At 42.8% G+C, this 12,229-nt stretch overlaps 1 protein-coding gene across 1 annotated transcript; it reads right to left on the bottom strand.

The window, feature by feature from the left end:
* Positions 1–4,913: 4,913 nt before the first annotated feature.
* LOC147981236 (uncharacterized) lies at positions 4,914–7,674 on the bottom strand. The gene is made up of 12 exons (XM_087515904.1): positions 7,518–7,674; positions 7,255–7,403; positions 6,980–7,165; positions 6,733–6,858; positions 6,523–6,656; positions 6,370–6,445; positions 6,025–6,293; positions 5,769–5,955; positions 5,574–5,693; positions 5,255–5,508; positions 5,104–5,179; positions 4,914–5,027 (listed from the first exon to the last, which is right to left on the bottom strand). The coding sequence occupies exons 1-12, from the start codon at positions 7,672–7,674 to the stop codon at positions 4,914–4,916; spliced, it is 1,848 nt and encodes a 615-aa protein (XP_087372030.1).
* Positions 7,675–12,229: the final 4,555 nt, after the last annotated feature.

Below are 12,229 nucleotides of genomic sequence, written 5' to 3'. Positions count from 1 at the left end.
AAGGCATGGCTCCACGCACCACATGGCATGCTCGTTTCCTTGACGGCTGTTTGCTTGCTTTGTGTGCCTTACATATATTTCAGTTCAGATTAGACATGCCTTGACAGTTCATTGTAGGTATTATACATGCCTTCGGTCATAGTCCTCATCACCTCCTATCAATGTTTTGCTCGTGCTCTTTGCAGTATCCCCTGATCAGGCGAAAGTTACATATTAGTGCAAACAAAGATGACAGAAAAAGTGACCAATACAACATTTGTTGCTCCCTAGCCTCTCCATCATGCTACCCGCAGATAGAGCCGCTGCCAGTTTTCCATCTGCTTCCCCTCTCTACCATGCCACCACACTGCATGCAGAGAACTACCACATATACAAGAATGAGAGAACTATATTCATAGAAAAAACATGTGTTGCATCATCACGCAACAAGAACGCGCACACACAGAGCATGCACGCACGCAGCTCCCTGGCTTGCCCAACTGATGCACGCCCTGGCGTCTGCTACCCTAGGCTCCGCCCCCAAATATATTGTCTTAGGGAGAAGGGTGCAGGCAGATAGAGATAGAGAGAGAGTGGGGGGAGGAAAGGGCCTACCTTGGTCGTCGTCGTCACTACCATCAAACAGAAATGAAATGGGGGAGGCGGGCGGTTCATGGGGCACCGCGGCTCTGGCGAGTTCGGATGCGGACAGTGGAGCGCAGACCGCCAGCGGCGGTCAAATCGCAGAGACGAGACGGTGCATCTTGTGCGAACGGCAGTGGCGCTCCTCGCTTACCGCAGCACCGCCACATCCTTGAGGCGCTGTCGACCCACGAATCGGGGGCCACGCCCTTGAGGCGTTCCTCGCCGGTCGCTATGCCCTGCCCTGGGGTTACGCGATCTCCTCAGCGCCGTCATCCGAATTTTGGGGGCCTCAACCAGGGCATGCCCGCTAAGGTCGGCGGAGGCGGCAGATGGTGCGGAGGGGCCGTAGCGGAGGAGGTAGCGCGTTCGCGTTGCTCGTCGCTGCCGCCGCGACATACTCCGCCTCGTCCCCACCATGGTGGTAGCACGTCCCCGGTGCTCCAAGGTCTGGAGAGCAGGCGACTACTCCAAGCATGAGGATGGTCCGGGCCGGAGCGGAGGAGCGGTGGTAGGGGAGGAGGTGGGGAGGGCACGAAGGACGAAGGAAAGGGGTGGGATGCGGGCGGGCGGCGGCAGAGAAGGGGAGACGAGCTAGGGATCGAGTTGTGCGTGAGAGAGGTTCTCGCTCGAGGGCACCGTGCGTGCCTGCGGGTCGTGGCCGATTTTTTTTCGCTGCTTTTTTTCGTTGATTAATTTTCGTAGATTTTATTTACTTTGCTTGTCTTGGGTGCGATAGGAGGTTAGGTCCTAGAGTGCGTGGGGCGGGTGGGGGTCTTGGTACGAGGTTTTTTTGGTTCGTGGCGGTTCAGTGTGAGGTGGGAGGAGGTACCAAAAAAATCATAGGAGGTGGGACGAAAAAAAACCTGGAAGCGAGACTACCAACTGCTTTATTAGGAGTAGAGATAAATCGTTCGAGATCGATCCTCCTCCCTCAATCGATCGATCAACACCCGCAAAACCGATCGGTCCAAAGGAGTCGAGGAGCAATGGCCGACGTGGAGGGTTCCGGCGAGGAGGTTGGTGCTCCTCAGAAGCACGCAGTAGCGGTGGAGGCATCGTTGGACGGCGAGAAACCGCCGGCAGTGCCGATCGACACGACGATCCAGACAGACGTCCAGTGCGCCGCCGAGTCCGACCTGCCTGCCGGCACAACGGGCAAGAAGAATCGCATGCCCGCCGAGATCGTCAGTTACATCCTGTCCATGCAGATAGACAAGCCCGACATAGTCATGCCCTCCTGCCTCCAGCATGCAGGGCGACAAGAACATGGCGGAGATCCTGGGAGTGACGGAGGAGTGGCTCGAGGATATGAGGCAGACGTACAGGGACGTCGCCCTCCGTACCCAGAGGGTCCATGACGACTTCGTGAAGTACCAGGTACAGATCCGCGACGAGTTGTTCGAGAAGGGCTACGTGGAGGTGGACGACGACTACTTCACCAACCATGCCGAGTTCGGGGAAGAGATGGCGGCAATGTGGGAAGAGTGGGAGAAGAAGCGAAGCCCCACTCTCACATTCGCGGACTACAGCGACTACAATATTCCGTATGACTACGAGGAGCAGGCCAGGCGCTTGGTCGATCTGTGAAGGAAACTGCGTGCTTGAATCCAACTGTGATCAGATTGATTCGTCTTTGTCTGTCTTGGTCCAGATCTCTATCTGTTAGTTAGCTATATACTACCTCCGTCCGAAAATACTTGTAATCAAAATGGATAAAAAGGCTAGATACATCCCTTTTTATCCATTTTGATGATAAGTATTTTCGGATAGAGGGAGTATCTATTAAGTTATCCATGCTATTGAACAATCCATCATCCATGTATCTATCAAGGTCTCTATGTCGCTTTAATCATCATCTATCTATGTTACTGAACCATTATCTATGTTATTAGTACTCCAAAACCAAGTCGTGTTTGGTGCTCAATTGATTCTCTGTTGTCATGTCAAGTCTGCAATGGGTGTTTGGTCTCTCCTAATTTAGTCCCTTGGTCTTTTAAACAACAAAATTTTGGTCTTGTGGTGTTTGAAACATTATAGTTACCACAAAGTCCTTGTCAAGGATGACATTTTTGTGTGCGTGCATTTGCGTTGGCTGTGTGCGTTCTATCTAAGCAGAGGCCAGGTGTGTGCTCATTGTGTTTATATGTTTTGGATGTTCGATTTTGAGCCAACAAAATCCACCTTTTGTCAAAAAGAAACGTTGTTGCTGCTGACTTCTTGATTTCCTTCGACAAGGGAAGGAGAGACACATATCTTTCTTTGTTTCATCAGGTACCGAGATTGATACTTCTTTTTAACCTTTGGGGATAATATAACCAGCCAAAATTATTTCTCCCCATAAGGTTATTTGTCATGGGTTGGTACTTTGGCAGAGGCAAATTAGTTGCATCTGATGTAAGGGCAGTACTAATGTGACATGGCACATGTGATGTGATTAACGCAAGTCATATGTTTCTCCTTCTAGGAGTGATACAAGTTTAACTTGTCAACTTTATGTAGTTTAGTCTGCTTCAGGCCATCTTTCTCTACTTTCTGAGTTATAATTATTTGCAAAATATTTTGTCAGAGTTCCTGATTCTTTTCTAAATGTAAGAAGTTTTGGCAGTTCAAATTAAACTACAAAAATGTAGTGGGTGTATCTATTAAGGTATCGGAAAGTAGTGGCTGCACCCACCTTCGGTGCACCTATAAAGTGAATAGTAAATTCAAAAAATAGAAAAGAAAAAAAAATCTGAAACTTTGTGGATGTGATTATGAGCAAATGTTTTAGATAACCAAAAAATATAAAGTGATCTCAATGCAAAATGAAATAGAAATGATGCTCTGCACCCACATTACTGTTCACATATTTTCAACACAAACTTTGTTTTTTTTTTTTGGTACAGAGCTCATCTGATGTCATTTCGTCATCAAATTTTGCAAGTTCCTAAAACATTTAATCAAAATCATATCCACAAAATTTCAGACTTTTTTTATATGTTTTGCTAAGGTTTTGATCGTGGGTGCACCGGGGGTGCAATGTCGGTGGGTGCACAAAAACCACACTCTTATGGTATCTATGTCACTTAACCATCGTCCATGAATCTATCTATGCTATCTATGTTACTGAACCTCTTGAGTAAATAGGCAATTTCTCGATTAAATTAATCCACGAGTAAATCACTAGCACGGCATTGACACAAATAAACACATACTGATATTCAGTCAAGCTAGCACATACTACGCTAATTGCAGAAAGATCTACGTATAACGCTAGCATGGCTAAAACAGAAAACAGTAGGAGCTAGCGGGATAAACGAGTTGTACCCTCCAGTAGGCCATGCAGAGGCCGCGGCTTTGGTGGCGGCAGCGGCGTCCTTGGCGGCCTTCTTGTCGGCTTCAGCTTTCTCGGCGGCGGCATGTTCGGCGTCGGTGGACATGGTGATGATGAAGGCGACGCGGACGTAGAGAAAGTAGATGATCAGAAGCGAGCAGTCACATAATCGCTGCCAAAAACCTATTCGCCCCTCACCCCATACAGGAACCAGAAGGGCGTGGTTTCGGAGACCTGCTCTCCCGTCGACCGTGTACGCGGCAGCAACAGCAAGGGAACGACGGTGGGCGTGCGCGTGGAGCAGATGTGATCTGTTCATGACGGCTAGGGTTAGGAGACACCGCACACTTATATAGACGCAACCATCGTCCGTGACAGCCCACGATCCGACGTCTCAGATCGTGGCCCAGCTGTCAGAGAACTCTCCGTTAGTGACTGGCAAAAATAAGCGCGTAGGTGTGAGCTCGCGCTCGGCTCAATCCCACAACCCGCGCCGCGGCGTGGCGGCGGAGGAGGAGTGCGCAAGGGCCTCTTCTCTTCTCAAGCTCCAATAGCATGTAGAAGAGAAACCCTTATAAACCACTCCAACTCTCCTTCCACTAGCGGGGTGGGACTAAACTTCCCACTACACCTAGTGCCATATAACCCACATGGGCCTTTAGAGATTTTTCAGAAATTGCTATATGGGCCTAGAGCCCATCTCAAATTTCAGCAGAACCATCATATCCATGTACGTATAAGTCTCTATTGACTACTAGTAGAGTGCCCGTGCGTTGCCACGGGCTCTTGATATAGTTTAAAAGAGTTACAATAGGTCTTTCACACGTACAAAGAATATAACTCAAACACAATTATTTAATACCTGTAGTCCATTTTTTGCAAATTAAATTGATAACATAAAGAAAAATTAATGTCATGTCCATGTAACAAACTGAGCGATGTTCCAACTAAACATCTATTACAAAACTATTAATATCTAGATGATGCGCCTAAGAAATTCTTTCACAATGTCAGGAAAGTTTCTTTTAGCTTCATTCCCACGATGTTTTAGCAAATATAAAAAAAACTGCTTCCTCAATTCATACCCATCCTGCACAAACAATACATGTAGTTAGCATGAAAATTTCACGCCGAAGGTCTTAAAACATGTAACGGACAATACCCACTGCGCAAATCGGCTTAACCAATTCTTTACCGTTCCACCAGAGCATAAAATGAAAAACAAAATAGCCAGACACATTCCTGTAAAACTTTAAATTATTAATATAAAAAATATAGTTATAACAAAAGTAAATGTTTTTGTTATGAATTCATTACCCGTCTATACTCGTTGGAACACCGAACGGAAATAAACGTTGCCATTTAGATATATCATAATTCCAACCAGGCAGCTTTATTTCGGTCGCTTCTTTGAAATCCCTTGCAAAACTTTTTAGTTTCAGTGCATGCCTCATATTTTTTTCCTCTAACGATTGTGATGTTTGAATAGGATCCATAATATATAGACGACGTGCCTCTTTGTCGATGACGTACAAGATGTATCGACCGATAGATGCATAGGGAAGATAAATCTACAAGTGGGGCTATTAGAAAAAACAATAAACCATGATAACAATGGACAAACTATTTTGCTTACCTTGTTGCACAATGAGATGTCGTTGTCCATCCCAGGCCAGCTATCAAATAATGTTGCTAACGTCTGGATAGTTTGCTTCTCGCAAAACTTCTGACCTCGTGTTGACTCTAGCATCATGGACTAAGCAAAAAACGAAATATTGTTTCAACATGTTGATACTAATGACACATAGAATGAAGAGTTATGATAACTTACACAAAATCGTAGATCCATGTAGTGTACAGGAGGGTCTGTGAACAGTACTCCCTCGTCACATGCCAGCATACGCACTGCGGTGTTGAAGCAATCATTGTCCATGGACTGGTCCATGTTAAGTACACACTGAAGTTTCTTAAGACTTAAGCCCATTGCATCGGGTGTCGAGCTCCGGACCCATACCTCCCTAAAAATTGGACGGTAAGAAGAACAATAATATACATCCGCACATTAAATATTGATACATGATACTTACTCCAAACACCCGACATCATCGATCGACATGACGTAGTTGCAGAGGCCGGCAAGTAATTCACGTTGGTCCGTGGGTATGATAGTGATTGGGGCAGGACGTTTGTCTTTGACTACGTCTGATGGATTCTCCAGGATCTCGAGATCAGAATCAGCTAAAGTTTCTTCATCGGTAGGTTTAGGTTGATGGTATATGGGACCTCCTTTTAGCTTATTCAACTCTGAATCGAGCAAAATGACAACTAATTTTTTTCGAAAATGTTTCATATCCACCTACAAAATATATATAAAAACCATTTATATAATTTTTTGAGATAAAATAACGAGATAATGTATAAAGATGTAATACCTGGGTGAACTCGTCTAACAGTCCATGTGATGTCCAGTATTCCATATAATTTAGCATAAATAGTCCACATGATACGCTAAAAAGTTATAAAATAATGCTTTAGAATATCACGCAAATGAATCAAATGAACAAACCATTGTAACAAGTGCTTACCCATCGTTTTGTATTGCCTCATGAAACTGCTCTACAACCGTCCATTTTGTAACATTGAGATCAGGCCACTTATGATCTCTGATAAAATCCGGACTATGCTCTACAAGTTTCAGACGCTTCTCAAGTCCTAGTAACTATTTTATATATAAGAAATATTAGGGATCAACGCAAACAAAAACATATGTTAAGATGAGTAAAAAAAATAGTTACCGTAGTAGCAAGGTCATTGCGGTTGACCCGAGAACCAAGTGAGTCCAGTACTTGAATCTCACGTTTTTTGGCATTGGCGACTGCTAGATACCAATGGTAGCCCGGCATGTTAATCAGAATGAATAACTGGTGTAAATATCATACAAGTCACGGTCGCAATTAGATATAAATATTAATAAATCATTATACATATGAATTAAAAAAACAATCCATAATTATATGCATGGATAACGAGACAAAAACTAACCATGTCTTGCTGTACATAAGTATTAACATGATGCACAATGCGGTGATATTTTGATGGGTCTATGTCTCTTTCCCCGTCTTCTTTTATCTGGCCAGATACAAATGTGCTAACAATGTGTACCTTTTCACCCGCTCTGTTTTGTAGATGGTCGTGAGCAAGCATGCAATATATGTAAGCATTTATCACCTGTAAATAACATTTAGATTATATTTACATTTTATGATATTAAATATTGTTCATATTATTAATTTTAAAGTTTGTGCAATTGGTCTTACACCGTCATGTAAGAACATATCATCTTTCATAAGGCATTCCAAATCATCGATTGATAATAAGGCATCTCCAATGTCCACAAACTGGGTATTCTTGGGGGCAGCCTTGATTGATTCAATGACTGTAATATCCCTAGGCGTACAAACATAGTCTGTCGAATATGTAAATAAATGAGCCAATTTAGCAATCAAACTGAGCAAAAATAGTTGAATACAGAAGGCAATATCATCACAAAATTAAGATTAATAGTAATATTAAAAAATACCTTGTGGGATAACATGTAAATTAGCATCCTTTTTTGGTTTGTTATGAGATATAACCTCTTCAACATTTTTATGTTGTGAATTTTCGTCCCCTTTCAGCAACATCGCATATGAACCCTCAATGGATACTTTCCGTGCATCTCCAAAGTCCATATCCATGTCTCCTATATTCTGAAAAAAATAAAAATATAAAAATAATCCTTTCGTGTTTTCATGTATAATATACATACAGAACCCATCACTTTGTATCTACGATGAAATATATATGATGAAATATAAAGGATGTTTTCTACTGCATAATATAATCATATATAGTATCTGAAAAAATATTAGTGAAAATAACACACTATTTTCTCTATAGAAAACATAATTGACATTACATAATTTAAATAATTGTACTAACACAAAATTAGGGGAAAAAAGAAACTGTGATGTTCATATATAATGAGTAGTCATATGAAAATTATTTAAATTATTTATATAGGCCATGGAAATTTGTCTACCTCAAGAAAAAAAAACATGCACCCAAGGTAGATTACATAATTATAATTATTTATAATTAGTAGATTTATTTATACATCAACCAAGTTTTGTTGTGGTACCCTTAATATGTGAAAGGTAAATATAAAAAATATTTATTTTTATGAACAATATTTAACAAATATATATACTTTTATTGTTTCTGCGAGGTATGTATACTTTTAAAAACCTACACATGCGAGTATAGCATTTATTTCCTCGAGCAAAATTTGCACACAAGACCCAAATTAGCTACGCAGCATGGCCGAACCTGCACCCAAACTTAGCCCCATAATAAAATAACTATAAAATTAATTACCTTATCCACATTATATTTTTTCTGAGGGATTACATTATAACACGACAAGTGGGCCGGCACTTACCGGCCAGGAAGGCGTGGTGGCCTCCACGGCCTAGGTTGCCTAATGGGCCGGCTCAACGGCCCACCTGGCACGCTGGCGTCTGGGCCCAAACCCTAACCGACTCACTCACCACACTGGGCCCAAACCATAACCCCACTCACTGGCAACCCTAGGCTTATCCCCTCCCCCCGCCGCATCCAAAACTCCCCACTCACTCACCACACTCCCCTCCACTCGCTGATTTCCTCTCGCCGTCTCCCCTTCCCCGCCGTGTGCGTCGACGAGCATGGCGCTCGCGCGGCTCCACCCGCCGACCGCCGGATCCCATGCGGCGGCAAATCTCCGGGCGGCCTCACCGGCCCTCTCCACCCCCACCAGCAGCTCGGCCCTCTCCCCTCCCCCGCCGTATGGCCGCGCGCCTCCTCGCCGCCCGCCCGCCGCGCCCTCGCTCCCTCCCCGTACCCGCGCGCGCGGCGATCCCGCGATCGGGGGAGCCGGCTCCGTCCCGCCCGCCGGCGACCAGGTCAGTCGCCGCCCTCTCCTGCCCCGCCTGTCCACCCGCCGGACCGGGCCTCTCCGCCCCGGCGCCGCTCCCAGTTGCCGGCTTCGATCGGTTGGCGGGTCGCGTATGGTCTCGCCCGCCCGCTCGCGCTTGCGTGCACTGCTTTGCTTGCTCGTCTCCTCGATTGCCGATTGCTTCTTCTCCGCGCGCTCTCCCCACCCTCATGCTAAGAGCGGGGCGGGAGGGTTCGGGCGCCATTGCTCTGCTCCCGTGACCGCCACACACGGTAGATGGACTGCACTACTGCTAATTCCCATCGACAACTCTGGTGCGCGCGTCAGTTGCTCACTCCACCGACCACTTAAATTACCTGCTTACTGCGTGGTCGCGCCTGTAATACGTACTGAATTTTGTTTCTTTGTTCGCAGGCAGCGGAAGGGCTTTGAGATCGCCAAGTTGGAGGAGAGGAATTGTCCTCTGATGCTGCAGCCAAGGGAAATGACACCAGGTGATTTGTTCTTTGTCATGGATTTTGTATTTTTACTGGGAGTCGATCACTTGTGTGTTTGAAGAATTGAGTACACGCGGATTGGTAGGATTGGAAGAGATTGCACTGAGCAAATATAAATGATGTTTTCTACTGCATAATATAATCATATATAGTATATGAAAAAATAGTAGTGAAAATAACACACTATTTTCTCTATAGAAAACATAATTGACATTACATAATTTAAATAATTGTACTAACACAAAATTAGGGGAAAACAAGAAACTGTGATGTTCATATATAATGAGTAGCCCATTTTAGTACCATGATCCATTCTGTGTTCTCTGTTTGCAATGTACTATCAAATGTCATGTGTATTTTCCCTGCTTGCTACTGGCTTTGGAGGAAAACTTAGTTCCGTCGTTTTTAAATGTAAATTATCTGCCATGATTAAGCAAGCCAAGCTGAAGTTTTGCCTTTGTTGGGACTTCTGAAACAGAGAACAAACAATACTACAAATTTGAAATGGTGTTCTTTTCTTGCAAATGCACAGCAAACTTTCAGGGACCTGCCGATGGTTTGTTGAACAGCAAATTTTTAGGAGTTCTGCCTGATTTTCTTACCATGGTTAAGAAAATAACATGCTGGCAATGATTTGTGAGTAAAGCATGTTCCAATTCCTCTTGGATTGGCGCGTCATTTTAGTATTTTTTATAAACATCGTTTATCCATATCAAGTATGCTTAATCTTGGTATATTCCCATTTTTTCATTTTCACAAATCACTCTTTCTATATTGTTCACAGGATTCTGAAGATGCTAGGAGAATTGTTGACGAAGAACGAACTAATGCACGCATGGAGATTGAAAATGCTAGAGCTGCTGTACAAAGAGTTCAAAAAGTACTTAAAGAGGAAGAGAACAGTTCACAAAGAATTGGAAAACAGGCAAATTGTATATAATTTTATGAGCAGCATATTATCTTTTTTTCTGTACTTTAGTACCATGCTTACCTGGAACTTATGCCTGAATCTGTATTCCTTATATATTCTTTTATTTATGTCATATACAATTACTCCCCTTGACTTCTGTACAGTTTTTTTGTTCAAAACCAGTGGTAGTTTATTTTAATTTGACTATACAACCTTCTACGTACTGCATCAATAAGCAACAGATCTTCCTGCCAAACTTTGCTCGTATTGCTTGCTTGTCCAGATGATGTGCTTTGACACTGTCCTCAATTTGTTATATTCATTGTATTACTTGCTCTATCTTGATATAGTAGGGATATAGTTGGTATTAGAGTATTACATATCCATTGTGAATAATTTTAGACTATTCCATCGAAGCATTTTGTCCTCAAGCAATTTCTATTACATGTAATGACTTAATATTATGACTCTGATGATATATATCTTCAAGCAGTCCTATTATATTTGTTTGTTTTCTGGCATGTTGAAACACCTAATAAGTTATTTGTTTGTTTTTCTGGCTGAAATATATATATGAGATTTCATTAAAAAGTTAGGCAGTCAACTATGGTCATGACTTCAAAAGTTAGGTGTATGACACACGTGCGATGTCCAGAATAGACTGTTAGCCTATAATATCTGAAAGAACTGTTTGTATTCAGTTGCAGCCCACCTAACAGGACTGCTTGATTAGATCTACAGTCAATTGTATTGGCTATGATCTTTTTATAAGATGGCACTATCTCCACTAGTGTTTTTTTCGGAATTTGATGGTATGACTGACCAAACATGATCCTAATATAATAACTGTTACCCTTTTACAGAAGAGAAAGATCCAGAAATTTGCATACCTAGAGGAACTCGTCTTCTTGATGCCCCTTGCTTACAGAAGGTACTCCTCGGGAATTTGTCCTCCAAGTCTGGGTATTTTGATCCTTTGATATCTGTGATGGGGGAAGGGAGAGTAAGGAGGGGGATGAGGGATGGCACATGAGGTTAACATATATAGGTAGGCCATGCAGGGGAAGGCTGGGTAGCAGATATCTTTCCTTTTTTCAGATATATTCTTATGTATGGTGCAGATATCTTTCCTTTTTCAGATATGTACTTATGTATGGTGCAGATAGCTTTCCTTTTTTCATGAAACGCACACCTCTTAATAAATTTGAAAATATGTCAGAAATCAGAACTTACTAAAGAATTAAATTGTTGTATTGATTAAATAAACAACTTATCATTGATTGCATGCCACTAAGTTACTTATTAGTTCTTATAAAAAATTTCGATATAAAAACGAAATATCTTATTAGTCTATTTAAATTTTTTTCTTTTTTAATATTGTTCAATTTGAAGAGGTAAACATGAACTTTCTATATAATTTATGTGTATCTAATCAGTTCAACATGTACTGTAAATCAAGTAAAATTAACAAACAAACAATCTTAAATGTTTTGTTTCTGAAAGATGGCAATTAACAGCCTTCGGATTTTGTTGTTTGCACAATAGTTGGTGACAAGGGGGCGTGGAACTGCTGCAACCCATCTGTGACAGAGCAGACTCCTGCGAATTTGCCCAGCTAGGTACATCCTCCACTTGGTAGCAACTTGAAGAAAATTCTTCCTTTTTGCTTCCATGACCTGATATCCTCCTCACTGATGTATCGAGGAGCCGTGACCCGGCCTCACAGGAAGGGCCAGGGCAAAGACGTATCCCCGACGGCCAAGACATGGCCACGGTGGTGATTTTTGATGGTGAGACAGAGCAGACTCGAGCGACTTTGCCCAGCCAGGTACATCCTCTACACAACTACATGGTAGCAAATTGAACAAAATGTGACTTGATTAGTATAGTAGCTTAGTAGTAGTAGGTTC

This window comes from Triticum urartu, chromosome 3A (assembly GCF_056163025.1).
Source record: "Triticum urartu cultivar PI428250 chromosome 3A, HENAU_Tu73, whole genome shotgun sequence".
Classification (NCBI taxonomy): domain Eukaryota; kingdom Viridiplantae; phylum Streptophyta; class Magnoliopsida; order Poales; family Poaceae; genus Triticum; species Triticum urartu.
This window is presented reverse-complemented; position numbering and strand designations above follow the sequence as displayed.

Excerpts from the sequence above, each read along its gene's own strand:
- LOC147981236 (XM_087515904.1), bottom strand. The coding sequence starts at position 7,674 with ATGGATATGGACTTTGGAGATGCACGGAAAGTATCCATTGAGGGTTCA. Across the intron at positions 6,657-6,732 it reads GCAATGACCTTGCTACTACG|TTACTAGGACTTGAGAAGCG; the intron begins GTAACTATTTTT and ends TATATAAAATAG. Across the intron at positions 5,028-5,103 it reads TGGTTAAGCCGATTTGCGCA|GATGGGTATGAATTGAGGAA; the intron begins GTGGGTATTGTC and ends TTGTTTGTGCAG.